This window comes from Zootoca vivipara, chromosome 4 (assembly GCF_963506605.1).
Source record: "Zootoca vivipara chromosome 4, rZooViv1.1, whole genome shotgun sequence".
Taxonomy (NCBI): Eukaryota; Metazoa; Chordata; class Lepidosauria; order Squamata; family Lacertidae; genus Zootoca; species Zootoca vivipara.
Genome location: NC_083279.1, coordinates 98,514,261 through 98,541,261, shown reverse-complemented (window position 1 = coordinate 98,541,261; position 27,001 = coordinate 98,514,261). Strand labels below are relative to the sequence as shown.

General features: G+C 48.1%; 1 protein-coding gene across 3 annotated transcripts in view; it reads left to right on the top strand.

The window, feature by feature from the left end:
* The window catches only part of CLPB (ClpB family mitochondrial disaggregase), a 72,038-nt gene extending 52,464 nt beyond the window's left edge, over positions 1-19,574 (top strand). For 2 of the 3 annotated variants that reach the window (XM_035115202.2, XM_035115200.2), the window contains exons 8-16: positions 1,891-1,968; positions 5,982-6,037; positions 7,480-7,524; positions 9,075-9,236; positions 11,595-11,751; positions 12,602-12,675; positions 14,280-14,399; positions 16,059-16,163; positions 17,197-18,711. In XM_035115202.2, the coding sequence (XP_034971093.2) occupies positions 1,891-1,968; positions 5,982-6,037; positions 7,480-7,524; positions 9,075-9,236; positions 11,595-11,751; positions 12,602-12,675; positions 14,280-14,399; positions 16,059-16,163; positions 17,197-17,448 (1,049 nt within the window). In that variant the 3' untranslated portion in view covers positions 17,449-18,711. The other variant, XM_035115199.2, reaches the window with a different exon arrangement.
* The last annotated feature ends 7,427 nt before the right edge of the window (positions 19,575-27,001 follow it).

Below are 27,001 nucleotides of genomic sequence, written 5' to 3'. Positions count from 1 at the left end.
TTCATCTCTCTGTCTTGGAGTGGCTATGTATTTTAATTAAGATCACCAGCACACAGAGTAGCATTGAGGCAGGAGGGGAACACAAGTCTTGGCACCAGGGAGCTTGCAATCTAAATTATAATTTGGGGGGAGGGCCACACTATTTTATGTATTTAACAAAATTAAGTGGTTTCAGGGGCTCAGGTGGAATGGCTAACAGGGTGGTGACTATGAGAAGAGCTTTCTGGGTCAGGCCATTGGCCCACACGTGGGCATAGACGCTCTGTAGATGCAAACATGCCAGATTCGTAGCAATTTCCAAATTCCTTTGGCTTTCTCATGGAGTGTGGCTACTGGTACATTAGTTATCGAGCTGCTGGATCATCCTCTCCTGCTGGGTTCATAGTTCCTCAAACCCTGGCAAGCAGAAAAGATCTGGGTGGTGAATGTAGCACGTAGAGCAGCTGGCATGGTTTGGAGGTTCGTGACACCATTTTCCATACTGTGTGCTGACTTTCCTGGGTGGCTTTGGCATGCTGAAGTGGTCCTCTGAATGGCGCCTTGCCCTGTCCTGACTGAAAACTGCTTCTTGAACATTTTCCAGGAGAGGAGGAGTCACGGTCAGGACACGGATCAGGGGGTTCAAGATGCTGCTTCACCATGCCAGAGCAACCCAGAAAAGCCAGCCTCGTGGTGAGTTGTGCACCTCTGAGAAAAGGGAAGCGAGGGTTGAATAAGTTTTCAGCCACAATTTCACATCATAGAATTGTAGAGCTGGAAGGGACCCCAAGGGTCATCCAGTCCAGCCCCAGCCTGCAATGCAGGAATCTCAGCTAAAGCATCCATGACAGATGACCATCCAACCTCTGCTTAAAAACCTCCAAGGAAGGAGTCCACAATCTCCCGTGGGAAACCTGAAAGCAGGATTCGAGCACAAGGGAAACTCTCCTAATCTGTGGTTTCCAGCAGCTGGCATTCAGAAACATTGCTGCCTTCTGTGGAATTGAGTTCCAAAGGTGAACTCTGTGCTGCATAAAGAAGTCCTTTATTTTATGTGTCCTGTCCTTTGCTTTAATGTAGCGAACAGACCTTAAGCACAGCCACTGAATGTCAACAAGTGCTGTCCCCTTGTTCTCATGTAATCACGTTTTCCTTCCCTTTTTTAAACGCTGTGCATGTGCTGTGAGTGCAAAGCTGCGGTCGAGGTGCCAAGAGCAGCAGGATCCACAGAGAATCTGTCTGCCCCAAGAGGGCAGGTTTGGCCAACCCAGAAGTTTTAAGTGCTGCTCCTCTGCAAAGTAGATCCTTTTGTGTTCCAAACCCATACCATGTTTCCCTGGCATATCTCCCCTGCATCCTCCTCCATCCTAGCACCATTATTTACGGCGGCCCTGAGTCTTCACAAGGCTTCCGTGACCTTGAATTCAAGGCTTCCTTCCCGTTAGCATCGGAGAGGTAGCAAACTTCTCCTTCCCAGGTCTTTGTGCACTTACAAGCTTACAAGCTGGAGAGCTATTGAGCCTCTAGAATCTCTCTTTCCCCCAACCCTTTACCCTCCCCTCTCGGTCCACCCGACAGGTCCCTTTCTGGTTCATTCAGTGTCCATCCTCCCTCCCGTTTCCCTGGCAACGCTGAGTGCACATCCTGGAAAACTTTATCCGAAATCTGCTCTGGGCAGCTTTCCAAATCCATGCTAACCTGATTAGGTATCTCTGGGGGCCTTGCTGGCTAATCAAATTAGGTAGCTCTAATGGCAGCGAAGACTTTGAGTGGGCAGAGAGCAGTAAAACATAGTGTATACTTAGTGATAATTATACTTGCTGTTGTGTCATTGATTTATATGCCTTTCCCTTTTTTATGTGCCCAGATATATAACCCCTTCCTTTGTTTTTCTTGCATTTTCGATTGCAGCCATTCGGAGGAAGGAAAATGGCTGGTATGACGAGGAGCATCCCCTGGTTTTTCTCTTCTTGGGATCGTCGGGAATAGGTAAAGTCGGCGTCCTTTTTCTTCTTCTTCTTCTTCTTTCATTTTTTGGGGGAGACGAGGCAGGCTGGTCCAGCCCCAGAAAAAAAAGGCCTGTGCTGCTTTTTCCACACACGCTAGAGATAGAAAAACTGAATATGTTGCACCATGGATGGGCCAGAAATCTCAAGTCTAGTTTTCAAGTACTTTTCTGGGCTCAAGTAAAGGACAGGTTTCTCAGTCCACTTACCTTCCCCCTGCCCAGACACACCCAGTGGTTCAAGACATCGGCAAACACCGCTTTCTATAACAAATAAGTTGCAACAGCATAATAGTGGCATTGAACGTGAACTATCCCAAATTCCACATGCAGGCCAGGTGAAACCCAAAGTGAGCAAATCACACTAGGTACAACATTCACGTGAAACATAGAAATTTTATTTTTTATTTATTCAGTTATAAAAATATTTGTATACAGTACTGCTGTATCATTTTAAAAAAACCACCACCACCAAAGCGGTTTACAGAAATAAAAGCATAAAACCATGCAATAAAACCATTAAAAGGGTAAAAGCAGACATTAATTCACCAGGATCATTCCCTACCCATCAGATTGTGGTTTTGTTTTTAAAGAAAGAATTTGAAAATCCTTAATCGTAGCATCACCCCAGAAGTCATCAAGAGTTGTATGGCCTTTCGCATGCTTCTTGCTAGCTCCAGCAAAGGATGGCCCCGGGAAGAGCTGTACAATATGTGTTGCCAAGGCATCCACACCCCACAAGTGCTAAACCAAACTGGCACCCTGAGATCTGATTCCATTTTTGAAAGACAGAAGCAAGTTTGTAGTTCCTGTTGCAGAGCAAAGATTGAGAAGGGTCCAGCAAAGGCAAGGAAGCTAGCATGGACCCAGGAAGAGCCTTCTCATTGGAGTAAAATCGTGGGAGGAGGTGCAAGGGGACCCAAGGCCCAGTCAGCATTCTGGACCCCAATGTTGTTGCAGGTTATAAGCTCTGATTAGCACCAGCCATGGTTTGGCATGGTTTCTGAATTGAACCACCCTTTCTGAGACACGGAACCAGGCAATGTTAGAAACTGGGATAGAAAAGCTAGGAGCCAAATGGCTCCTGGGACCAGAGTTGTGGGCGCCAAAAACAGAATGTCTAGATGCCACCGGGGGGGGGGGTCACCAACACTTTTAATTTATTATTCTGATAAGCATGAATTAATATGAAATTTGCGTAAGTGACACATTGTTAATACGCAGAAAATGTTAATACAGTGGTACCTCTACTTACGAATTTAATGCGTTCTGAACGCACATTTGTAAGTCGAAAAAAATTGTAAGTCGAATCCCATAGGAATGCATTGGGAGAAAAAATTCGTAAGTAGAAGCAACCCCATCTAAAAATTCGTAAGTAGAAAAAATCCTATCTAAACTGCATCCAAGATGGCGGACGGAGCTCTATTTGTAAGTAGAAACATTCATAAGTAGAGTTATTCGTAAGTAGAGGTACCACTGTACATGTTTAATTTGGTGTTGGCAATAAAAATATTAGTACCATCCTTCAGTTTTCAAAATACTCTACTCTTTATTATTAAACTCCTTAACATGTCTATCCTTAATATATACTTTGAGGCTTCAAAGCACATACATTTCAGTAATCCTTGAGTGTCAGCCAGGCGCAGAAAATAGCACCCAGAATTTTCGAGGTGCTTTTTGCCGCCCTGCTAATTCCGAACCCTGGAACCAGGCAGATGAAAGAGCAGGTGAGGTGGAGTCATGAAAATTAGGGGCGAAGAGGCAAGATAGAGCTTTTAGCAGAGAATAAAGTGTGGCTTTGGAACGTACAGTATGATCGCATCTTACACACACCTAACATGTGCTATTTCAACCGTACATGGTTGAAGACTAGCTGGTTGAAATCACACAAATCAAATGTAAGCGGATAGCTTAAAAGAAGAGAAGAGAAGACTCCCTGGAAAAGACCCTGATGTTGTGAAAGATTGAGGGCACTAGGAGAAGGGGACGACAGAGGACAAGATGGTTGGACAGTGTTCTCGAAGCTACGAACATGAGTTTGACCAAACTGCGGGAGGCAGTGGAAGACAGGAGTGCCTGGCGTGCTATGGTCCATGGGGTCACGAAGAGTCGGACACGACTAAACGACAATGACAACAAGTTTAAAAGATCCTTTTGAACAGGATTTTCCTGGCATGGAGAGTGCTTTTAAACAGGCTCTTGAGATGCTCATGCCATGATCTCAGACAACCCTGTGAGATTTCATAATAATAATAATATAATAATTATTATAATAATTATATTCATGAGAGTATCCCAGAACCCGTAAGCAAACCTGAGAGCTTTAAAGGGTGAAGCATCAGGAATTGGCAGCCCCTGGTTGTAAAAGGAAGAGCCAAGGAAAAAATTGTCGCTCAGGAGTCTTCCCTCTGGCATCTCGCCTGGGTCAGGCAGACCCTGGAGTGCCCTTTCACCTTGAGGGCACCTTACCAGGTTCCTGCAGGGGCTGCTTTGCGCAGGTACATGCCTCGCGAGGGACGAAATCTCCCGCTGCAGTGGGGGCTGACATGTTTGTTGATACCATGTCGATGTGGATTTATTCCATAATATGTGTTTTGAATTATTGATTGCCTTCATGCCTAGACTTTTATGATAGGCGTTGCATATAAATCCAATAAACAAAGAATATTGTGTTTCCCAGCAAATCTGCTCCTTGTCTTGAAGTCAAGGACGTTGTGTTGGGGGAAGCCTGGGTTGATGGGCCTCGGCTCCATCGCTCACCTGGTCCTCCAAAGCACTTTTGCACAGCAAATCCTCCAAGACTTCCTCTCTTTTTTTGTTTTTTTGGGGGGCAGCAGGGACAGTTCACTTTTCTTTGCAGTTTATGTTTTCCACAAACACCCCACAAAAGTTGTTTTAAGAGCAAAAGGTATCACGTAGCCCAACTGTCCCCAGCCTGGTGCCCTCCAGAGCTTTGGGCTGCAGCTGCCTTCAGGCCCAGCTAAGCACAGCCATTGATAGGAGTGGTATTCTCAACACATTTGGAGGGCACAAGGTTGGCAGTCCAAGAAAGTCCTTTCTGCCATCTTACAAAAATGTGACCATGATAACTAATGATTTTGTGTAGGGAAAGTGTGGAGGCCTTTATAGGGTTAAAAGAATCAGTTTCCAGCAACCTGTTCCAATCTAATGAGGCCAAGAAGAACCCAAAGTGGGGCTGTGCTGACGAAGGGGCAGAGGAGGGCAGCTCTGGAAGGAAGTGAAAGCAGAACCTACAGGGTCCATCCCTGAGACTGACAGCTGTCACTGGTATGGGTACTTCAGGGAACCCCATTTGTGAGCAGAGCATCAGAAGAGCCAATGGCCCATCCAGTCAGGCAGGATCCGAGCACAAGAGCAACTCTCCCCTCCTGTGGTTCCCAGCATCTGGTAGTTCAGAAGCATTGCTGCCTCCGACTGAGAGAGCCACAGATCATGCCACTGTCGCACCACTGTACCCACGGAAGGAGAGACCATGCTGTGGCTGACGCCCAGCATCCTTACCGACTCCGTTTCCAGGTGTTTGAAACCTGTGGGGGGGGGAGGAGCCACAGGGTGGGCTTTGTAGCCCAGGATGTCCCACGCTGCCAGTGGGCATAGGAAAAGGTGGTGCTGTTGCCGTGGCTCTCGTGTTCCTGGGGTAGCTTGAGAATTGAGCCTGTGCTGTGTTTGTTTTTGTTTCTTTAAATATATATTAGCCCAGTTGGTAGAAGACTCTTAATCTCAGGATTGTGGGTTCGAGCCCCGTGTTGGGCAAAAAGTTTCCTGCATTGCAGGGGGTTGGACTAGATGACCCTGGTGGTCCCTTCCAACTCTACAGTTCCATGATCTCACTTGCAACACAGATGCTGCAAACGGGTCTTGGTTTTGTTGTCCCACAACTTCCCGAGGGCTTTTTGCATGGTCTCTTCTTGATGTTCTTTATCAAGGCGTTTTCTCCCCCCAACACTTCCGCTTTTCTCTGCCACTTCTTGAACAGGCAAAACTGAACTGGCCAAGCAGACTGCCAAGTACCTGCACAAAGATGTCAAGAAGGTAAGGCCTCTGCTCTCGGTTCCCACCAACGGAACAGCCTTGTTTCCCCAGGCGTCAGTGGGTGGAGCGGCAAGGGACCCTGGAGGCATCAACCAAGAGGGTTCCCATTTCACAATTTCCTTTGTGGAGCTGCTCTGGAACGATAACCTCTGCAGGGTCCACCCATGTGGCCCATTCCTGTGCATGACCTGATCCAGAAGAACTGCCCTGGCCACAACTGTGGCTTCTGTGGGAGCGAGGCACCGCTTTAAAATGCTGTAGGTTTTGGAGTTATACAGGGTTCCCCTCTGCACGCAGGTTTTCAGGGCGAACCCCCCGTCCCTTTTCCAGTTACATTTTCGTCCTCGCTGCCGTGGTTACACTGGCTCCACATCAAACACCACAACAGCCAAGGACAAACAGGCCGTGCTAATTCAATGGCAAGCTCAGAACAAGCGGTTCATTAAAGCCTAATCAGTTTGTTGGTTATTTAGTTAATTAATGCATCAAAGAGGGCGTCACAGAACGTGGAGAGAATTACTGGGGAAGGACAGGAGGAGAGGGCAGCCTATAACAGCAGCTGGCGGGTTGAGGGAGACGTTATTATCGAGATCTTGCTTCTGTGCCAGCTGAAAGCCCGCCTCATCCTCTAGATGTGCAGCAGAAACCTCACTGGTTTTTAAACAAAGGACAAGATATTCTGATTGTGGTTTCTGCATCATTGGTTACGTTTTACAGCCCAGCCGTCTTGGGTACATTTGAATGCAGGAATGCAAGAAAAGTTGGGCGTGATTTGGGTGAAAATTCTGGCCGCTGTGTTTGGAGAAAGCCCAGGGGTGCTTGGTAACTTGGGGGTAGAGCATCTGCTTTGCAGGACGAAGGTCCCAGGCTTGGTCCTCTATGACACCTCCAGGTAGAGCTTAGTTTGTGCCCTGCCTGAATCGCTGGGGAGTTTCTTGGGTGGCTTCGAGCTCTGTCAAGAATGCTTTGATGGTGTTTCCTGCTTGGCAGGGGGTTGGACTGGATGGCCCTTGTGGTCTCTTCCAACTCTATGATTCTATGACTCTGCTCAGTCAGCCCAAAGGGGGCATATGCAGTCCAGCATCCTTATTAACCAGTAAATAAATAAAACAAGCCATATCATTGGTCTTTCTCCTCCTGTTTAGTCTACTGGCAGCCACTCTCCAGAGTTTAAAACTGAGCTGTTCCCAGCCCTACGTGGAGATCCCGGGGTGGGGGTTTGAACCTGGGCCCTTCTGCAGTCAGAGCAGATGCTCTGCCACTTCTTCTCCTAACAGCTTTTGTGCATACAGGTCAGTGTGCAACGTAGGGAGACGACACACAGGTCTCTGCAGAGCCTGACAGTGCAACAGGCAAGCTCTGTCAGGGATCCAGGATTGGCTGCAGCTGCCCGTCATCAGCACCATTAAATGAGTCCCTTTTTGTTTCCTTTGTGCCACCAGGGTTTCATCAGGCTGGACATGTCTGAGTTTCAGGAAAGACACGAGGTTAGTAAGAGATGCCCACCCTCAGCACCACCACCACCACTGTTTGAAGATCCCGGAATCGCACCTGACGACACTTGGCATTTCCCACCTTTGCTGACACCCTCCTCTTGGTGGCAAACTCTCTCCAGATACTCACCCTTGCTCCTCCAGCCTCACTTGGAAAAAGAAAACTTAACAACATTTCTATGGCGTGCTCTATAGAACACCATCTCCCATACATACCTTCCTTCCTGTCTTCTGAGAACAGAAGGGAGGTAGCTGTATTCTGTGTTCCTTGTTTCTTAGATGCAAGATTAGTTGGGATATAAAGTAAGGCTTTTTCCATGGTGCCTAGAGAGAGCTCTCAAGCCATTTCCTTGTTCTCTTTCCTCCCCCTTTTATTTTTTTCCCTGTTCATTCATTTATTCGTTGTTGTTGTTGTTGTTTTTATTTTTTGGCCTTGCTGTAAAAGGCTCAAGTATCATCTGAAAGTGGAAATCTATTGCAGAATAAGTTTATAGGCTTTTTTTTTTGAGTGAATGTTTAATCTAGTGTTTCCTAAATCTTTCAGGGACTCCATCCCCTTGGTTCCACAAAGTCAACCCCAGTTCCCCCTACTCTCTAAAAAGCATTATTCAGAATTGCAGTTTGCATGAGCAAACGCCCTCCCATTAGATGTCGACTATCTGAAAGGAAAGTTTTAAATGTTTGACATTTTACTATGTGCTGTAAGCCGCCCAGAGTGGCTGGGGAAATCCATCCAAATGGGTGGAGTATAAATATTACTATTATTATTATTATTATTATTACTACTACTACTACCACTACTACCAAGGAAGAAAATAACATTATAAAATTCAAAACCATTCATTTCACATTTATTCAAAATCCACTTAAAATGGTTTAATTTAATTAATTCAACCAAACTGATGAACTCGATACAGAGTGATACTAGCTGTTCAAAGACTGATAGTTATTTAGACCTTCAGTGCCCCCCTAAGTTATCCCACTGTCCCCGTCCCCACCCCCAGGAGATGGTACAACCACTAGCCTAGTCCCTGTTGATCAAATATTCCTGGTGAGGTTTTAGAACCTGAGTGGGAAACAGAGTGTAGCGCAGAAGGTCTTTAAAGTGTCAGGGGCCCTTCAGAGCTACTTGCCAAAGCTTCTATTTCTGGGCCCTTGAACCAATAACTCGACTGCCTCTGCTTTCCGTGTCCACCCTCCCATTCCTCCATACCATGCAAAAAGCTATTTTCAAAAAAGCCACCACTATATATCCCTTAAAACGTAGACCGAGGAGCAGAACTGATTCTGCAACATAAGCAGCCATGTGATGATGCGCCTAATTTGCACATTGCGGTCTTAGTAATTGGATTTCCCCCATTCCAAATGCACCCAGCTCTGGACGTAGAATCTTTTCCTTGCTCTCTCAGCGCGCTGAAACCGGAAGATGCAGGCTCCAGACTCCTCAGGCAGGCTAGTCTTGCTTTAAGCCACAGTGGGTCTCTTTCCCCATGCCCAGGGCGTGGGCGTCCCCATCTGACGCCTGTGGCTTCTTTCCCTCCCAGGTTGCCAAGTTCATTGGCTCTCCGCCAGGCTACGTCGGCCATGAGGAAGGCGGGCAGCTCACCAAGAAGCTGAAGCAATGCCCCAATGCCGTGGTGCTCTTTGACGAAGTGGATAAGGCCCACCCGGATGTCCTCACCATCATGCTGCAACTGTTTGATGAAGTAAGGCCATCTCTTTAAAGAAGCCGTCCGAGGTCCTTTTGCAACATTAAGGTTCCTGTGTGATTTAGGAAAGATTTATTTGGTCCACACAAAAATGAAAGCTATCCAGTTGAATGGCACGTGTTAACCCAGCACATTGGATCCCCTTTTTGTGCAATAAAGGTTTGCCTGATCCTTTGGGCTGCTACAGCAAACAGAGAAAACTGTGCACATGTACATCACCACAAACCCAGAAATGGAGCAAAAGGGGCAAAATGGCTCAAAAACAGCACCCAGCAATCCCAGGAGCCCTTGCACCAACCTTTGAGGCCTGTGGAGAGTTGGAGTTGGAGCAAGGAGGTTTGGAGGGAGCTATTGCAGTGTTTGCAGGTTTTTTTCAATGGCGTTCTGAATATAAGTGATTTAAATGCATGGTACCTCGGAACATAACCCCCACGTAAATGGAGAGTTGCCTGTATTTTATTTCTTATTTATTGATGCCTTTATATCGCACATTTTTCTTCAAGGAGCTCCATGTGGCATACAGTTCTCTCCCCCTCCTCCTCCTCACTTAATCCCCACCACAAGTCTGCTGAGAGGCACTGAGCTTCTCGGGCCAAGTCGGCATCTGAACTCAGGTCTCCCAGACTCTGGTCCAACACTCTAGCCGCTACACCACACTGCCTCTAACATATTCATCCGTATTAACCAGTAAGCGGCAGGTTCCATTTTGTAGAATAGCCATGGGGAAGGATGAGAAGGTGATGAGGGGGCGCTGAGCCCTTCCTTTCTCCAGGTGACCAGGGCGTTTGCTTCGTCATTTATCTGGTGTGCTACCATAGGGACTAGTAGCTTGCACTCTGCTGCTCCTTTTCCGCCGTTGAGCAGGATACTGGATTTTACGCAGAACACACCCTCCTGCGCCCACGAGCTTCGGCATCCTTGAGTCCTGAACTTATTTGCATCACTTTACTTGTTTCCCACTTGACTGGGGTGAGGGGCATTGATACATGCGCAGCTACGCCTTGGGGCGGGTGGTTTGTGCCTGAGGACGTTTGACTCCTCCAGGCTGACTGGCTGACCTGCACTGGAGCGCTTGGCCTTCCCCTGGGGGAGGCTGAGCGCATGCAGATTTCACCACCCTCCTGTGTGTGTGTCCTCACTACTTAGTGTGTGTTTGTTTGTTTTTTATTAAAACTGGCTGCATGGTCGGTGGTGGTGGTGGTGGTGGCGGGCTTTTCGGGGTGGGGGGCTTCTCTCTAGGATTAATATCACCGGTATTGCATAGATCATGGTGGCAGCCACTAAATGCGAAATCAATTCCTGAACCGCCTGCCCGACAGAGCAATAACCGAAATGTTAATCCCAAGCACCCGGCACAAATTTGTGTCCTTCAGCTGGGCACGGCTGCGCCTGGCAGCATTGGGAGGGAGGGGACAGACGACTTGCGCTTTTGTTTTATTTCAGTTCTCCCCCTCTCCCTGCCGTTCCCCAAATCGGTATTTTCGAAAGGTTCTTATTTTTAGAGTTCTTGGAGGGAGGCAGTGGAGGGGGGGAGCGCTCAGAGTGGGGGCAGAGGCAATGACTCTCCTGTGCCGCAACCCCCAAGTGCCTCTTGCCCTCCCTTCCGGTTAGCTGTGTATGGTATTAGGAACAGTTATGATCTCATGTCTGATGAGGGAGCAACTAGAACAATCGCCCCTGTACCAATGATATGTCTTTACAGCTCACAGCCGTTCCACTGCCAGCGTATTAAACTGGCTTTCTCCAGCACTAGTAAGCTGCCTTCCGGGGTGGAGCGGGTGCAGAGGCAGTGCCCAAATGCTTCTATTCCTCTTCCAAGCAACATAGAACTGCAGGGTTGGAAGGGACCCTGAGGGTCCTCTAGTCCAAGCCCCTGCAATGCAGGAATTTCAGCTGAAGCATCCATGACAGACGGCCACCCAGCCTCTGCTTTAAAAACCTCCAACAAAGGGGAGTCTACCATCTTCTGAAGGAGTCTGTTCCACTTTCGAATGGCTCTTACCCTCAGAAAGTTTTGCACTTTAGTCGGAATCTTCCTTCTTGTCCCTTGGATCCATTGATTCTGGTCCTCCCTTCTGAAAACAAGCTTGCACCATCTTCCATGCAGCAGCCCTTCAGATATTTGAAGGTGGTTCTCACATCATCTCTCAGTCTTCCTTTATGGCAGCATTCCCCAGCTTGATCCTTCCCCAATGTATTGGACTAGACCTGCTGCTTTCTGGGGGTCGTTCTGCAGCCTCCTTGCAGGGCACAGAGGGCCTTATGCCTGAATCAGAAACTTCCCTTTCTAACAGTAGGCTTTGCATTGTGCCTTACGGAGGAGTCTGACGCTGCTGTTTGTTGCTGTTTCCGAAGGGCCGGCTGACAGACGGGAAGGGGAAGACCATTGACTGCAAAGATGCCATCTTCATAATGACCTCCAACGTGGCCAGCGACGAGATCGCCCAGCATGCCTTGCAGCTGAGGCAGGAAACCGTGGAACTCAGCCGGAAGAGAATTGCTGAAAAACTAGGTACCCGTTCCCCCTGTGTGCATTCCTCCCTCCCTCCCTCTAAACTCTGGGTGTTCTCTTCCTCGTGCCAAACCTCAGCCTGCTTGACATCCTTTCTGCTGGATCAGACAAAGCTCTGTCTATTCCATGTCTCTTTCAAGTGGCACCAACCATATCCCCAAAGCACAAACTGAAGGCAAGAGGCTGCCCCCAGCAGCCTGCATTTAGCTTACCTGCATTTAAGTTTGGGGTGACTGCCACGCCTCTTCCTAACTGCATGCCAGTATGGTGAAGCAGATTAGAATCACCCCACTTTGCCACGGCGGTTGGCCCCGAGATCAACCCATCTATCATGAGATCCCTCACTCCTATCAAGTCCCTCACTCCGCCATGAAACTTGCCCCAGGGTGCGTCCTTGACCAGTCGCTGCCTCTCAGCCTAACCTAGGCTTCCTCAACCTCGGCCCTCCAGATGTTTTTGGCCTACAACTCCCATGATCCCTAGCTAGCAGGACCAGTGGTCAGGGATGATGGGAATTGTAGTCTCAAAACATCTGGAGGTCCGAGGTTGAGGAAGCCTGGCCTAACCTACCTCACAGGGCTGTTGTGGGGATTCAATGAGGGGGGCGGAGGGAACAATGTATGCCACCTTGAGCTCCTTGGAGGAAAATGTGGGATATGAAGGCAATCAATAATTTGTGCAAACTGGCTCACGACACTCTCGGGACACTGGGAAAGCAGAATGAGCGAAGCTGCGGTGCTTGGCTTCCAAAGCCAACAAGCAGGAGCAAAGGAATGCCCTGCTCTGGAAAGTGTGCTGTATTTGTGGGGCTCCCTGAACCCTGAGCCAAGCTTGTGCCTTTTCCTTTCAGATGACGTCCAGATCACAGACAAGATAACTATCTCTAAGCAGTTCAAGGAGAACGTCATTCGCCCCATCTTGAAGGTACAGATGGTGCTGTTTATCGCTAGCCTTTCCTTTCAGCCGTCTTGGGTTTCCAATAGTGGAACGCCCCAAAGCCTCAGGTGTTTGTTTTCAGCCCTCCTCTTCAGTTTCAGGCGCTCAGATGGGTGAGAGCAGAACTCCGACCTGGGTCAGAGGAGGGCTCCTCAATTGTTTCCCCCAAGCAAGCCTCTGAGCCGAAAGCACTTGCACATTAATGCCCCATGTCAAGGGGAGAGGCTGTTTTGGCTGGCATTCCTCACTGCCACCTTCACTCCCAGTCCAGATGCCACACACTGACTGGGATGGCGAAGCAGATGGGATGGGGGAGCCTTAGGACTCCACCCCAGGCCATCGTTAAATTTCAAGAAGACAATTTGATATTTATGTGTCGCTATTGCTCAGGTGTGAGAAGTGCAGAGGATCAGTATATAACATATACAGTCATACCTCGGTTTAAGTACGCCTCAGTTTGAGTATTTTCAGTTTAAGTACTCCGCGGGCCCGTCTGGAACGGATTAATCCACTTTCCATTACTTACTTTCAATGGGAAAGTTCGCTTCAGGTTAAGTACGCTTCAGGTTAAGTACGGACTTCCGGAACCAATTACACTCATACTTCGGGTTAAGTACACTTCAGGTTGAGTACTCCATGGACCCGTCTGGAACAGATTAATCCACTTTCCATTACTTTCAGTGGGAAAGTTCACTTCAGATTAAGTATGCTTCAGGTTAAGTACAGACTTCCGGAACCAATTACACTCATACTTCGGGTTAAGTACGCTTCAGGTTGAGTACTCCGCGGACCGTCTGGAACAGATTAATCCACTTTCCATTATTTTCAATGGGAAAGTTCGCTTCAGGTTAAGTACGCTTCAGGTTAAGTACAGACTTCCGGAACCAATTGTGTTTCACCACCTCTCGAGAAAGTCCACTCCACAGTCAAACAGCTCTTCCTGTCTCTTACTTAGTAGATCGTACAAGATTTTTTACAAAATCCTCATAGTTTTTCCTAGACAATATTTACCAGTACAGTGGTACCTTGGTTTAAGAACAGCTTAGTTTATGAACAACGGATTAAGAATGCTGCAATCCCGGAAGTAGGTAGCATTGGGAACATTCCAGTGGGTCACTAGGCATAAAAATTTTTAAAATATAGGGAGCTGTATATCGTAATATAACAAACATCCATCCGAAAAGAAGTCCGCACTAGCTTATGGGGAATTCTCATATTTTTAGAAACATCAGAAGCAACTTGGTGTATGAACACACTGAACAGGAAAAATGAGAGCCTGCAATCCTATATGTTTACCTGGGAGTAAATTACGGCGCTGGAGCAAAGCAGGAGTGTCCCTGGTTCACACTTAGATGGGGGTAGAGTCCTCCTAAGCAACTTAAGGGGAGCCCACCAGAAGTAATTGGGGGAGTAGAGAGGTTCTGCTCATTCGTCCTGTTCATTTCGATTTGCTTTCACTCCTCCTGGTCTAGTTTTGTCCTTCGCGGACAGCAATTTCAACATGTTATAAGTTTTCTTTTTTTCCCTGCGGACTGCTCATCCGCTTTGCCTTCCCAGCAAATCTCTCTGCTCTGCCCCTTTTCCTCCTGTAGGCTCACTTCCGGAGAGACGAGTTCCTGGGAAGGATCAACGAGATTGTCTACTTCCTCCCCTTTTGCCACTCGGAGCTCATTCAGCTTGTCAACAAGGAGCTGAGCTTCTGGGCTAAGAGGGTAAGAATCTCTGCCACTCACCCCCACGCTTCTCCCTTTCGCACAAACACACACACCCCAGCACTTCATTTAAAGGGAGGAAGAAATCCTTGCTTTCAATTCCTTTGAAAATGTGAAGATAGGGTTCATAAATGCAGGCACAAATATGTAACTGCAGACACATAGTTGAAAAATCACAAATTAAATCCAGGTGCATGTTATCAAATTCTGCAGTTTGATGACAGTTAGACCCAACAGCATTTCACATACCTGAGTTTCTGGAATTCTGAACCAAATTTGTTATGATCCTGAGCTTCTATTTTAAAATAAAAAGCAAAGCAAGTTCCTGGTCCTTATTATTATTATTATTATTATTATTATTATTATTATTAAGCTGTGTTTGAAGAATTAAAATCAGGCGCCTATCTGTAAAAAGCACCAGCAATCAAGAGAGTGGAAATTCTGTGCCCTTCCCAGTCACCTTCCCCTCTCTTGTGGTGTCTAGTTTCCTAATCATAAATCACTCATATAATCCCAGAATTGTAGAGTTGGAAGGCCCCCCCAGGGTCATCTAGTCCACCCCCCTGCAATGCACTATTGCCCATCTTGGGTGGCATTGTAGTTCAGTGGTAGAATATTGGCTTTGCATGCAGAGAGTTACCGGCCTCCCCAAGCAAGACTTGGACACTTGTTCCCGGAACCACTTCCTGTCTGCTTAGGCAGTGCTGAACTCGATGGACCAGTCACCTGACTCAGTATAAAACAGCAGCATGCATCCCATAGTACAGGGTTTAAAAGCATAGTTTGCCTACAGAGGGTCCCAGATTCATTCCCTGGTGCCTTCAGGTAGGGCTGGGAAGGATCCTCTTTGCTGCCAGCCAGTGAAGGTAATACTGAGCCCAGGTGAGGGTCTGGCTCGTCATAAAGCAGCAACAGGCAGGCATGTGAAAGCACTTTTAATGAAAAACAAAAGTCAGAATAAGCATTTAGATTAAGACGTGATATACAACACAAACAAATCTTCCAAACATGCTTTTTTTTTGTAATGTGCTCTGAGTGCAAAATTTGGGTAGCACTTCCTAGGAGTGGAAACTTCACTTTTTAAAAAGAAATGAATAAAAATGTGGCCTTGTGCAGTTGCCATGACTCTTGTAAAATCTGTGCAGAGAGAAACCCCCTCACCCCCACACCTAAGTTACCTATTTTATTCAGATGAATATTTGATGCCAAACCATTTCAAATGTGTGCGGTTAGAAAAAGTAAGTTCAACATAATATGGCCTTAATTAACACAATGTAGCACTTTAACGGGGTAGGTTGTAATAGAACCGATTCCCTTCTTAACTCTTGTCAGCTCTGATGAAGCTGTTTTCCAGGGGAAGGAAATTGCAGTACTTTTTTTAAAAAAAGAAGCAAAACCCCACACCCGCAAATCCTCTCCAGCCATATAGATTTTCTGTGCGGTGGTATTATGAAGATGTCCTCATTTCACCAGGATCACAGTGGAGGAAGGACAGTGTTCAGGCGGGTGGGGTGGGGTGAGGTTGCTTTCCATAGATAGGATACTCCGGCCCAGAAAGCTCTCTGCTTAGCCCAGCACAAACCAGCCTCCTGCTTCAGAGAGCGAAAGAAGCGTGGCCATCGGATCCCGGTAACTTGCTGCTTCTTTCTCCCCCTGCAGGCCAAGGCAAGGCACAACATCACCTTAGTGTGGGACAGGGAGGTGATGGACGTGCTAGTCGATGGCTACAACCTGCACTACGGAGCCCGCTCCATTAAACACGAGGTGAGGGGGGGGCAGAGGGGGCTCTTGCTCCTCTTCCAGCGCTGATGGAAGGGGCCTGGTGGCAAGGCTTGCCTTCTCCCTCAACTAAGATGCTCCACAAACGCTGCTGCAACGTTGCCTCATAGGGGAGCGGCTCCACCCCCGGCATCATTCCTGTTTTGTGCTAATGACCCCTAAGCATGGAATCTGCCCTTTTCACAGCTGAACCTCTTCATTGAGCTATATCTGCTACGGCCCCCAAGGTCTCATTCCCCATGAGCATATATGAAATTAAGATTTTTGTGGCCCCTTCCAACTCTGCAGCGTGATTCACTGGTGTGCAGTCTCTCGAATGTGCAGTCTGCCAGTCTCAAGGCTTCTTCTGCTTACGGCAGCCCACGTAGGCTGGATTTCTGTGTTTATTTTATTGTTTTAAGTCATTTTTATTTGGTCTTACAAATACTAAATTATAAACAAATAGAAAACGAAAAACATAGCCATATGAAGAGATTCCTTCAAATATCCAGGCTTCCTCCCACCCCCTCCATGGAATTCCCTTTTAAACATTTATTTCTGAATATTCTTCCATACTCCGATTTTTATATCAAAACCATATTATCCATGATAATAGTTACTCTACAAGTGAGATAAAAATCCTGCTAACATTTCCATCTGCTTACAGTGGTCTCCTAAATAGCTTATAAACTTTTCCCGTTCTTTTATCAAGTTATTCTCTTGATTTCTGAGTTTTCCGGTCAGGGTTGCCATCTCTGCCTAGTCGATCAGCTTGGTTTGCCCCTCCTCTCTGGTAGGAACTTTGTCTTCTTTCTATTTAATTTTCTATCCTGCCTTTTCTTAAAAGAGCACAAGGCAGCATACACGGTTCTCTCCCCTCACAACAACCCTGTGAGAGAGGTTAGGCTGGAAGATAGGAAGTAGGCCAGGACCCCTCAGGGAGCTTCACGGCTGTGTGTGGAATTTGAACCTGGGTCTGTGTTCTTGATCCAGAACTCTCCTCACTACTACATGGCTCGTCTCTGTCCCTGCTCCCCAGGTTGAGCGTCGAGTCGTGAACCAGCTCGCCGCTGCCTACGAGCAGGACCTCCTGCCCCGCGGTTGCACCTTGCGGATCACAGTGGACGACTCGGACAAGCGGCTCCTGAAAGCCAAGGGCAGCTCGTCCCCCGCGGAAGGTCAGAGGAAGGGTCCCACCCTGCGGCTGGAGATAGTTGAGAAGGACAGCAAAAGCCGGAAGCTGGACATTCAGGCCCCGTTGGCTCCCGACGAGATGTCCTATACTTTATAGCCCCGTGGGGTGCCCCCTGCGGAGCTTCAGGTTGTGTGGTCAGTAATAAAACAATCATGAGATGTAGACGGAGGAGTAAGGAAGGTGGTTTGGGGAACCCGGGTTTCTCTGGAGATCAGAGCTTAGCTGGGAGAGAGAGAGAGAGAGAGATCCTTATAGCTCAAATCACTGCTACAGCCTTGTTGAGACAGGGCTACCCCCCGTGCAAAATCAATGGGCAGGTTCAGCCTGCTGCCCCACAGAGCTGTTTGCGAGGGTGAGAGGTTTGTGCTTTGGGTGGGGCAGGGTTTCTCAAGGGAAATAAGCACGAACTTCCTTGTTCCAAGCAAGCTGCTGTGCCTGCCCCCCTCCAGCCCCAAAAATGATGCTGCGGAATGTGTTGGGTGCCGATTCAGGTCTCAAAAAGTGACTTTTTCAGATGCTCACCAGGGTTATGACTCTGCAAAGGTGCTGGGTGTGGTTTTTCCCAGCCACCTGGGCACCAACCAGATCTCTTAAGTTATTGCAATAAATGTAAATGGATACCAAATGAGCTTCTCTCTTCATATGTTCATCTTGGGCATTTAGGTGGGGGGGGGCACCTCCTGCACATGCTCGGCTGAAATGCATGTGAGCTGTGCAGGTGGACAGTTTGTAGAATTGTAGAGTGGAAAGGCCTCCTAAGGGTCATCTAGTCCAACCCCCCTGCAATGGAGGAATCGCATCTAAAGAATCACTGACAGGCAGCCATCCAACCTTTGCTTAAAAACTACCCAAAAAGGGAGAGTCCATCACTTTCCAATGGAGTCTGTTCCACCATCGAGCCACTCTTACTGGCAGAAAGTTTTTCCTGATGTTTATTTGGAATCTCCTTTCTTGAGTCCATTGGTTCGAGTCCTTCCACCGGAGCAGGAAAACAACATCCTCCATGTTGGCAGTCCTTCAGAGATTCAAAGGTGGATGTCGTATCGCCTCTCAGTCTTCTCTTCTGCAGGCTAAACATCCCCAGCTCCCTCAACCATTCCTCATAAGGCTTGGTTTCCAGACCCTCGACCGTGTCAGTCACCCTCCTCTTGCAACATCCTTCTTAAACTGTGGTGCCCAGAACTGGACACAGTTCTCCAGGCGGGGGGGTCTGACCAACACAAAAGTTCCGTTGTGTTGCGGTTTGTGCAGAAGAACGTCCTGCTTATGCCTTTTGCCTTTTCTCCCTTAAAGGTCTGCCTGCATCACTATTCCTTGTTACGGTGGTGGGGCAGTTCTGTTCTTTGGCTAACGCTTTTGTTCTCTGCCTGCCTAGGGGCCGATGGCTCCCACGGCGAGGAAGCTGGAGCTCACCAAAGCCAAGAAACATGCCCAAAACATCACAATGGGGCGCAGCTCTCCAAAGCCGCAAGACTGAGGGCGTCTTTTTTGCCCTTCCCAAACATGTGCTTCCTCCTGCTCCTCCTCGTGGGATTGATTGCTGCTCTGAAATGGAATTTAGTTTCCTAAAACAGTAGGGAATATGGTGCACCCTGTCGTGGTTTAAAGCGGGGAGGAGCAAAGTTGGAGAGGAAGAGGGAGCCAGTGGCCAGGAATTAGCTATGATTCCTGGTTGAACCAGTTGACCCTCGGGGTCCCTTCCAATGCTACAGTTCTTTGATTCAAACTGCAGAGCGTTTGGTGGCATAGTTAGTTCCTCTTTACCAAAACAAGAACATAAGACTAGCCTGATTACCGGATCAGACCCAGCTTCTAGCTCTCACAGATGCCGCCTTCAGAGAAACCCACAAACAGGACCTGAGCGCAACAGCAGCGCCCTCCTTGCCTGTGGACCCCCCCCAAGTGGTATTCAGAGGCATTGCCTCCTCCAGCAGTGGAGGCATCTTGGCTGGTAGCCACTGAGAACCCTCTTGTCCAGGAGTTTGCCTAATCCTCTTGTAAAGGCATCCGTGTTGCATTTCATGGGAGCAATCTCCAGAACGTAACTATGCACTATGCAAAGAACTACAGTGGTACCTCGGTTTATGAACACAATTGGTTCCGGAAGTCTGTTCCTAAACCGAAGTGTTCATAAACCGAAGCAAACTTTCCCATTGAAAATAATGGAAAGTGGATTAATCCGTTCTAGATGATGAAAAAATAAACCTAAAGCAGCAATTTAACGGAGCGCTTCTGTGGCTTCAGCCCAGTCGCGGAAGTGCTCCCCGGCCTCTGGGAGGCATCGGAACGAAGTCCCGGCTCCGATGCCATCGCAGAGGCTGGGGCTTCGCTCCGATGCCTTCGCGGAGGCCGGGGAGCGCTCCCGTGGCTGCAACCCAGTCGCGGAAGCACTCCCCGGCCTCTGGGAGGCATCGGAATGAAATCCCGGCCTTCCCGAAGGTGTCGGACACTCCGGTGTCTTCGGGGAGGTTTGGCCTTTGCTCCGATGCCTTTGGGGAGGCCGGGCCTTTGCTCCGGGCCTCCAGGAGCCATCAGAGCGAAGGCCCGGCCTCCCCGAAGGCATCGGACGCTCAGTAGGCCTCCGGCACCTTGGTTTACTAACTTCCAGGTTAGGAGTGTTCGTAAACCGAAAATTCATAAACTGAGGTGTTCGTAAACCGAGGTACCACTGTACTTGTTTTTGTCAGTTATGCCTCTTCCAACATTCAAGCATCCTTTAATGGCCTCTCTGGGCTCTGATATTAAGAGAGAGGGTGAAAAAACGCCTCTCCACGCCATGTCCAATCTTGCAGACCTCGATCATTTCCCTGTTTCCCCTTAAGCGCCTTTTCCCCTCATAGGAAAAGCCTTTCCTCGTGGTGGGGAGTTCCCTCCACCCCCTGATCATTTCAATTGCCCTTCTCTGAACCTTTTCCAACTCTGCAATATCCTTTCAGAGGTGTGGCGACCAGAACTTCCCACTGTATCCCAAGTACGACCTCCCCGTAGATTTGTAAAATGGCGATACTGTTGTTTGTTTTCGCTCTCAGCTGCTAACAGCACTCCCTGGGGATGGGCCCAGGGTCCAGCTGTGGACCGTGCCAGCTTTTGCACAAGAAGCTGGCGATGCGAAGATGCCACGGGTGCAGATTGATCGATTGATCGCCAGTGAGCATATATATAACTCTGATAAGCATGCAGAGCTTCAGCCCCATTGATTGAGTTTGCCTCGAGGTTTGGCTGCTAATCTAATTACAGCCGGAGGATTGAGAACAGGAACCAGGGTAGGAATACCTTTATTATGATGATGATTATTTATCAGTTTTAGCACTCCAAAAGTGTTCTGCATTTCTTATTTATTTCGTGGAGCAACTGTAGCTCGCAGGGCTGAGAATCAGCCTCATTAAACTGAGCAGGAGGATAACAGATTTGTCAGCCTTGTCAGCGATTTCATTCACAGCACGGGAAAAGTGGGGAGGTGAGAGTTTGCTTTTTGGACCCTGCTTTGCAGAGAGAGTGGCTCTCGGGGGTGGGTGGGGGGTGCTCTTGTACCCAGACTTCCTGGTGTGGCTCCCCCACAGCCTTTGAGTACATCGGCTTGCAAAAGTTGTCTCAAAACATACCTCTGCACTCAAAGCAATGAGAAGTCAACCTCTGCCCCATTGCCATGCTTCTCTGCATTGCAGGGGGGTTAGACGTTGTGGGAGGCAGAGGGTTGCCTCCCCCACAGCAGTGGGCAACTTGGCTCCCTGTTGTGTGGATCATTCTGAGCTCTTTGCAAGCCACGTTGGCAGCATGCCTGTTCTCTGCATAGGGCACCCACTCACCTGAGCCACGTTGGGCAAACAGGATATAAGCAGAGCTTGCTGGATTAGGCCAGTGGCCCTTTTCGTGGCCAACAGAGGCTAGAGCAAAGAGGCCAAATTTGCTAGGCATGTTCAAAGTATTCAGCTTGCAGAATCAGCCTTTTCTTAGTGCAGAATTTGGAAGCATCCAGAGCAGGCTTCCTCAACCTTGGCCCTCCGGATGTTCTGAGAGCCAGTGTGGTGTAGTGGTTAAGAGCGGTAGACTCGTAATCTGCGGAACCGGGTTCGCGTCTCCACTCCTCCACATGCAGCTACTGGGTGACCTTGGGCTAGTCACACTTCTCTGAAGTCTCTCAGCCCCACCCACCTCACAGGGTGTCTGTTGTGGGGGGAGGAGGGGAAAGGAGATTGTTAGCCGCTTTGAGACTCCTTCGGGTAGTGGTAAAGCGGGATATCAAATCCAAACTCTTCTTCTTCTTGGGGCTACAATTCCCATTATACCTGACCACTGGTCCTGCTAGCTAGGGATCATGGGAGTTGTAGGCCAAAAACATCTGGAGGGCCGAGGTTGAGGAGCCTGATCCAGAGCCTTGTGCTTCTGATCACAGCTGTCCCTCCTTAAGGTTTAAAAGTGACAGACTTCATGCCTTCAGCCTCTCCTCTCCCCACCCTAGTCCTTCCGTTCCCTGCACCTTGGATTTGTAAACTCACCTGGAAGCACTTTGGTTTTTGAACTGCACCTTAACACCGCTTTGTTGGATTAATAAAATTACATTTATTGAGAAAGCCACAAATGCACTCATTCTTGGTGCTTCAGTTCCTGGGTCCCATCTCTTATTAGAGTACGATTCTGCATCTATTTATAAAATTTATACACTTGATTTTGAAAACCCTCAGAGCGGTTTACGAAAAAGATGAAGCAAGAAACATTATCAATAAGAAGAATCAGCAACAATAATTTTAAGACTTAACAATAATTTTAAGTTAAACAACAATAGACTAGAAACAGATTAAAACGTGCATCAACTTTCTAAACATCTGGGTAGACTTGTCGAAATAATGTTTTTGGCAGAATGTTCTTGGTTTGACCCTCGTGGACCAGATGGGAAATGGGCGAAAGGCAGAAGATTCCTCTCTGGAGCTCCAAAGCAACAAGGACCTCTGTGGCCTCATCCTGCTGTCTGCTGTGATGAGGAGGCTCAAGCATTCACAGCTTTAAGCCTTGCATTCCCTCCTATCTTGCCATTCTCACCTTAGAGGAGACAGGGCAGCCTCCTTTTCAACCCAGCGGTTCCCAAACCTTTAGGAGCCACCCCTCCCTCGGTTCCATAAGCTACTCCCCAGCACCCCTCACCCTGTTCAGAACAGTGGGTTGCATGGCCCACTAAGGAAGATAATAACCCAACAAAATTCACAATGGGAACAATTAAATTGCACATATATTCAAAATCCAATTGAAATCATTTTAATTAATTCAACAAAAGGGGTGAACTTCATCCAGCTTTCCAAGGCCTGATAGTCCTGTACACATCCTGCCCCTCTGCCCCCCCTTGCCTTGAAACAGCTTGAAACTGATCTTCCCATCTCAAAGTGGAGGACAGAATCTGGACAGGACGTTCTTGCAAGTAGGGCAAGTGTTGCAGAGTTGTGGGTTAGCAGCAGGGAGGGTGAAGAGGGGAGGCAGTCCTCGCTCTTGAATGTCTTTTCAAGGTGCTGCTAGGGGTTTTCTGCCTTGGGATCTTACACTTTTGGAATGTAATTTTGAGTCGCATTGTATTGCTTTGTATGGATTCTATTCTATCGAACTTTCTCAGTTTCATTAAATAAGCTTTTATAAACTGCCTAGAAACTGTCTTAGTATTAAGGAGCATAGTAAAGGTAAAGGGGCCCCTGACCATCAGGTCTAGTCGTGTCCGACTCTGGGGTTGCGGCACTCATCTCGTTCTATTGGCCGAGGGAGCCAGCGTTTGTCCGCAGACAGCTTCCGGGTCATGTGGCCAGCATGACAAAGCTGCTTCTGGGGAACCAGAGCAGCGCACAGAAACGCCGTTTACCTTCCCGCCGGAGCGGTCCCTATTTATCTACTTGCACTTTGACGTGCTTTCAAACTGCTAGGTGGGCAGGAGTTGGGACCGAGCAACGGGAGCTCACCCCGTTGCAGGGATTCGAACCGCCGACCTTCTGATCAGCAAGCCCTAGACTCTGTGGTTTAACCCACAGCGCTACCTGGGTCCCTATTAAGGAGCATAATAAAATATAATAATAATAATAATAATAATAATAATAATAATAATAATAATAACAACAACAACAACAACAACAACAACAACAATAAGGGCTGCCTTCAGATTAATAATAATAATTAAATAACTGAATTGTGAAAAATGGGTCTATCCAAAATGTGTGCCTAGCCTCCTATATCACAGCTGCCCCAGAGTGGATTGCGGATCACTCACCTGCTATCCAGGGAGGGCGATGCATGAATGAATGAGAGGAGATTGTTTATATTCCTCCACGGAGCACAATGAGACATAGATTTTTTTTTCTCCCAGATCCCTATTTTATCCCCACAAGAGCCCTGTGAGGAAGGCACGTCTGAGAGGCAGCAAATGGCCCCCGTGGTCACACCCAGTGAACGGGGGATTTGAGCCCTGGTCTCCCAGGTCCTGGTCTGCCGCTCTAACTACAGTGGTACCTTGGTACTCAAAACGCCTTGGTTCCCAAATGCTAAAAAACCCAGAAGTGAGTCTTCCGGTTTCTGAATGTTTTTTGGAAGCCAAAGACCAATGCGGCTGTGGGCTGTTGTTTCCGAGGCGCCTGCACCAAACAGAAGCTGCGCCTTGGTTTTCAAACATTTCAGAAGTTAAACGGACTTCCAGAACGGATTAAGTTTGGCACTTTTGTTTTTGCTATTTATTTTGGGTTTTTGCTTTTGAGGCCTTTTCAGTTAATTTGTTTCTGTGATTGTGGAACCCAGTTCAGCTACTGATCGATTGATTGTATGACTGCAGAAATGGATGAAAGCCCCCCATCCAAACAATGACTATCTTCAGGGCAGGTAAGGGGGGAAAATAATTTTAATTTTCATCATCTACTGTTTTATTTATATAGTACAGTACATTGATTATTGCTTTGATTTTATAGATCAGTGGTCTCGTTAGATAGTTGTTGTTGTTGTTGTTTAGTCGTTTAGTCGTGTCCGACTCTTCGTGACCCCATGGACCAGAGCACGCCAGGCACTCCTGTCTTGCACTGCCTCCCGCAGTTTGGTCAAACTCATGTTCGTAGCTTCGAGAACACTGTCCAACCATCTCGTCCTCTGTCGTCCCCTTCTCCTAGTGCCCTCAATCTTTCCCAACATCGAGGTCTTTTCCAAGGATTCTTATCTTCTCATGAGGTGGCCAAAGTATTGGAGCCTCAGCTTCACGATCTGTCCTTCCAGTGAGCACTCAGGGCTGATTTCCTTCAGAATGGAGGAATAGATAGTATTCCTTAGAATAGATAGTATTCGTTAGATAGTAAAATTTGTTAAGTTGCTGTTTTAGGGGTTTTTTAAAGTCTGGAATGGATTAATTCGTTTTGCATTACTTTCCATGGGAAAGCATGCCTTGGTTTTCAAACGCTTTGGTTTGGAACAGACTTCTGGAATGGATTAAGTCTGAGAACCAAGGTACCACTGTACTTCACTGCCTGGCATATGTTTGGCTCTCAGTGTTCAGCATCTGGGTGGTGGCAGACAGCGCATGGGGCTTCCTCATATACAGAGATGAACTTCAGCCTGCTAATCACATCTGTGTGTGTGTGTGTGTGTGTGTGTGTGTGAGAGAGAGAGAGAGAGAGAGAGAGAGAGAGAGAGAGAGAGAGAGAGAATATCCAGCTCCCTTCTTCCAAAGGAGGGTATAAAATGTCTTAATGAATTTCCATTGTTTGGGAATCTTGATCATGCACATTGCGTACTTTGTCGAGGGACCTGGCAAATTCCGAGCAACATTATCAAGCACCTCTCCCCCCCCACACACACACAGAAAAAAGCCCCAGTGCCAGTCACTTTAGCATCATAATTAAAGGGGGGGCACGCCCTCTCAAAATGAAGCCCCCTTGTGCATGGAAAAGCCTGTCAGCTTGAGCCCGCACCGTCCTGCTCCACCCGCCAGCACTACCCCAAAGCTCCTGAGTTGGGAAAGCCCCCCCCCAGCTTTAAAAATCATGATTATCTGCAGGGGGTTGGGCTAGATGACTCTTGGGGACCCCTCCCAGCTCTGCCATTCTGTCATTGTGCCCTGGGTACATTCCCAATCCTCAGTCCAATCCAGGATTGTTCCTGGCTTGCAAACAAGCCCCGGGTTATCCACAAGGGGCAGGGGCTGAAGCACAAACACACGCACCCCGATTTGTTTTAATTGTGTTTAGCTGGGAGGCGGGGCGGGCGGGAGGAAAGCAGGCCGAAGCGGCGTGCCTTTAAGCAAACTGGCGAGGGTGAAAGGGCTGCCTGTGACAGATCAAATAAATGTGCCATCGCAGTCAAACCAAGGAACAATAAAAACCCAGGCAGAGGCTGGAGGAGAGAAACAGTAGCCTGTGACAGCAGAAATTCAATTACCAGCAGCCTTCAGCCCCATGCCGGGGACGGTAATTCAATTAGGTCCATGCAGGCTCCCACTACCAGAAGGGGCTGCAGAGCTGAGGGCTGGGGTGGTCCCACGTCGTCCTGGCCTCATCCTCGCCCGGGCGGCTTCATCTGCGTCTAGAGCAAATAACGCCACACTGCCAGGTGGTGGTGGTGGAGGAGGAGGAGGAGGAGGAGGAGGAGGGTCTGAGATGGACCTAGCAAAGGTTCAGCCAAAGGTTGCATCCTGCAGCGCAAAGTGGAAGGTGGGAATGCGAGGGAAGCCTGCTGGATCAGACCAACAGCCCGTCTACTCTGGCATCCTGTTCTCACAGTAGCCAACCAGAGGCCCAACATGGGAAACCCTGCAAGCAGGATCCAAGCACAAGAGCCCTCTCCCCTCCTGTAAAATAGCTTGTCGGATCAGGCCACTGATTCACCCTGTGCGGCCGCCTGCTCTCACTGCGGCCAACCAGTTCCACTATTATTATTATTATTATTATTATTATTATTATTATTATTATTATTATGCCTTTTTCCCAGATGGGGACTCAAGGTGGAATACAGATTAAAAAGATAGAAACCTAGATAAAATTGGAAAAGCTAAGAAGATAGAAAAGATAATTAGCATGTAATTGAACACTAAAAGGTAAAGGTAAAGGGACCCCTGACCGTTAAGTCCAGTCACGGATTACTCTGGGGTTGCGGCGCTCATCTTGCTTTACTGGCCGAGGGAGCCGGTGTTAGTTCACAGACAGTTTTTCCGGGTCATGTGGCCAGCCGGACAAAGCTGCTTCTGGCGAAACCAGAGCAGCGCATGGAAACGCCATTTACCTTCCCGCTGGAGCGGTACCTATTTATCTACTTGCACTTTGGGGCGTGCTTTCGAACTGCTAGGTTGGCAGGAGCTGGGACCGAGCAACGGGAGCTCACCCTGTCAGGGGGATTCGAACCACCAACCTTGAGAGGCTCAGTGGTTTAGACCACAGCGCCACCCGTGTCCCCTTAATTGAACACTACTGGAATTAAAACTGCATACAGGCAATGGGCATTTCATGTGGGGATCCACATAACGCTCCCTGGCCCATTCCGGTCCCATTCTTCCCTCTTCCAAGTCACGTTAAAATGTTCATTTCCTGTGTGTGTGTTTGTGAGAAGGCAAACTCACAAGCAGGACCTGAGCTCTAGCTATTGTGGCTAATTCTCTTGTAAAGCCCATCCAGGTTGGTGGCCGTCACTACCTCTTGTGGGCGGGAGT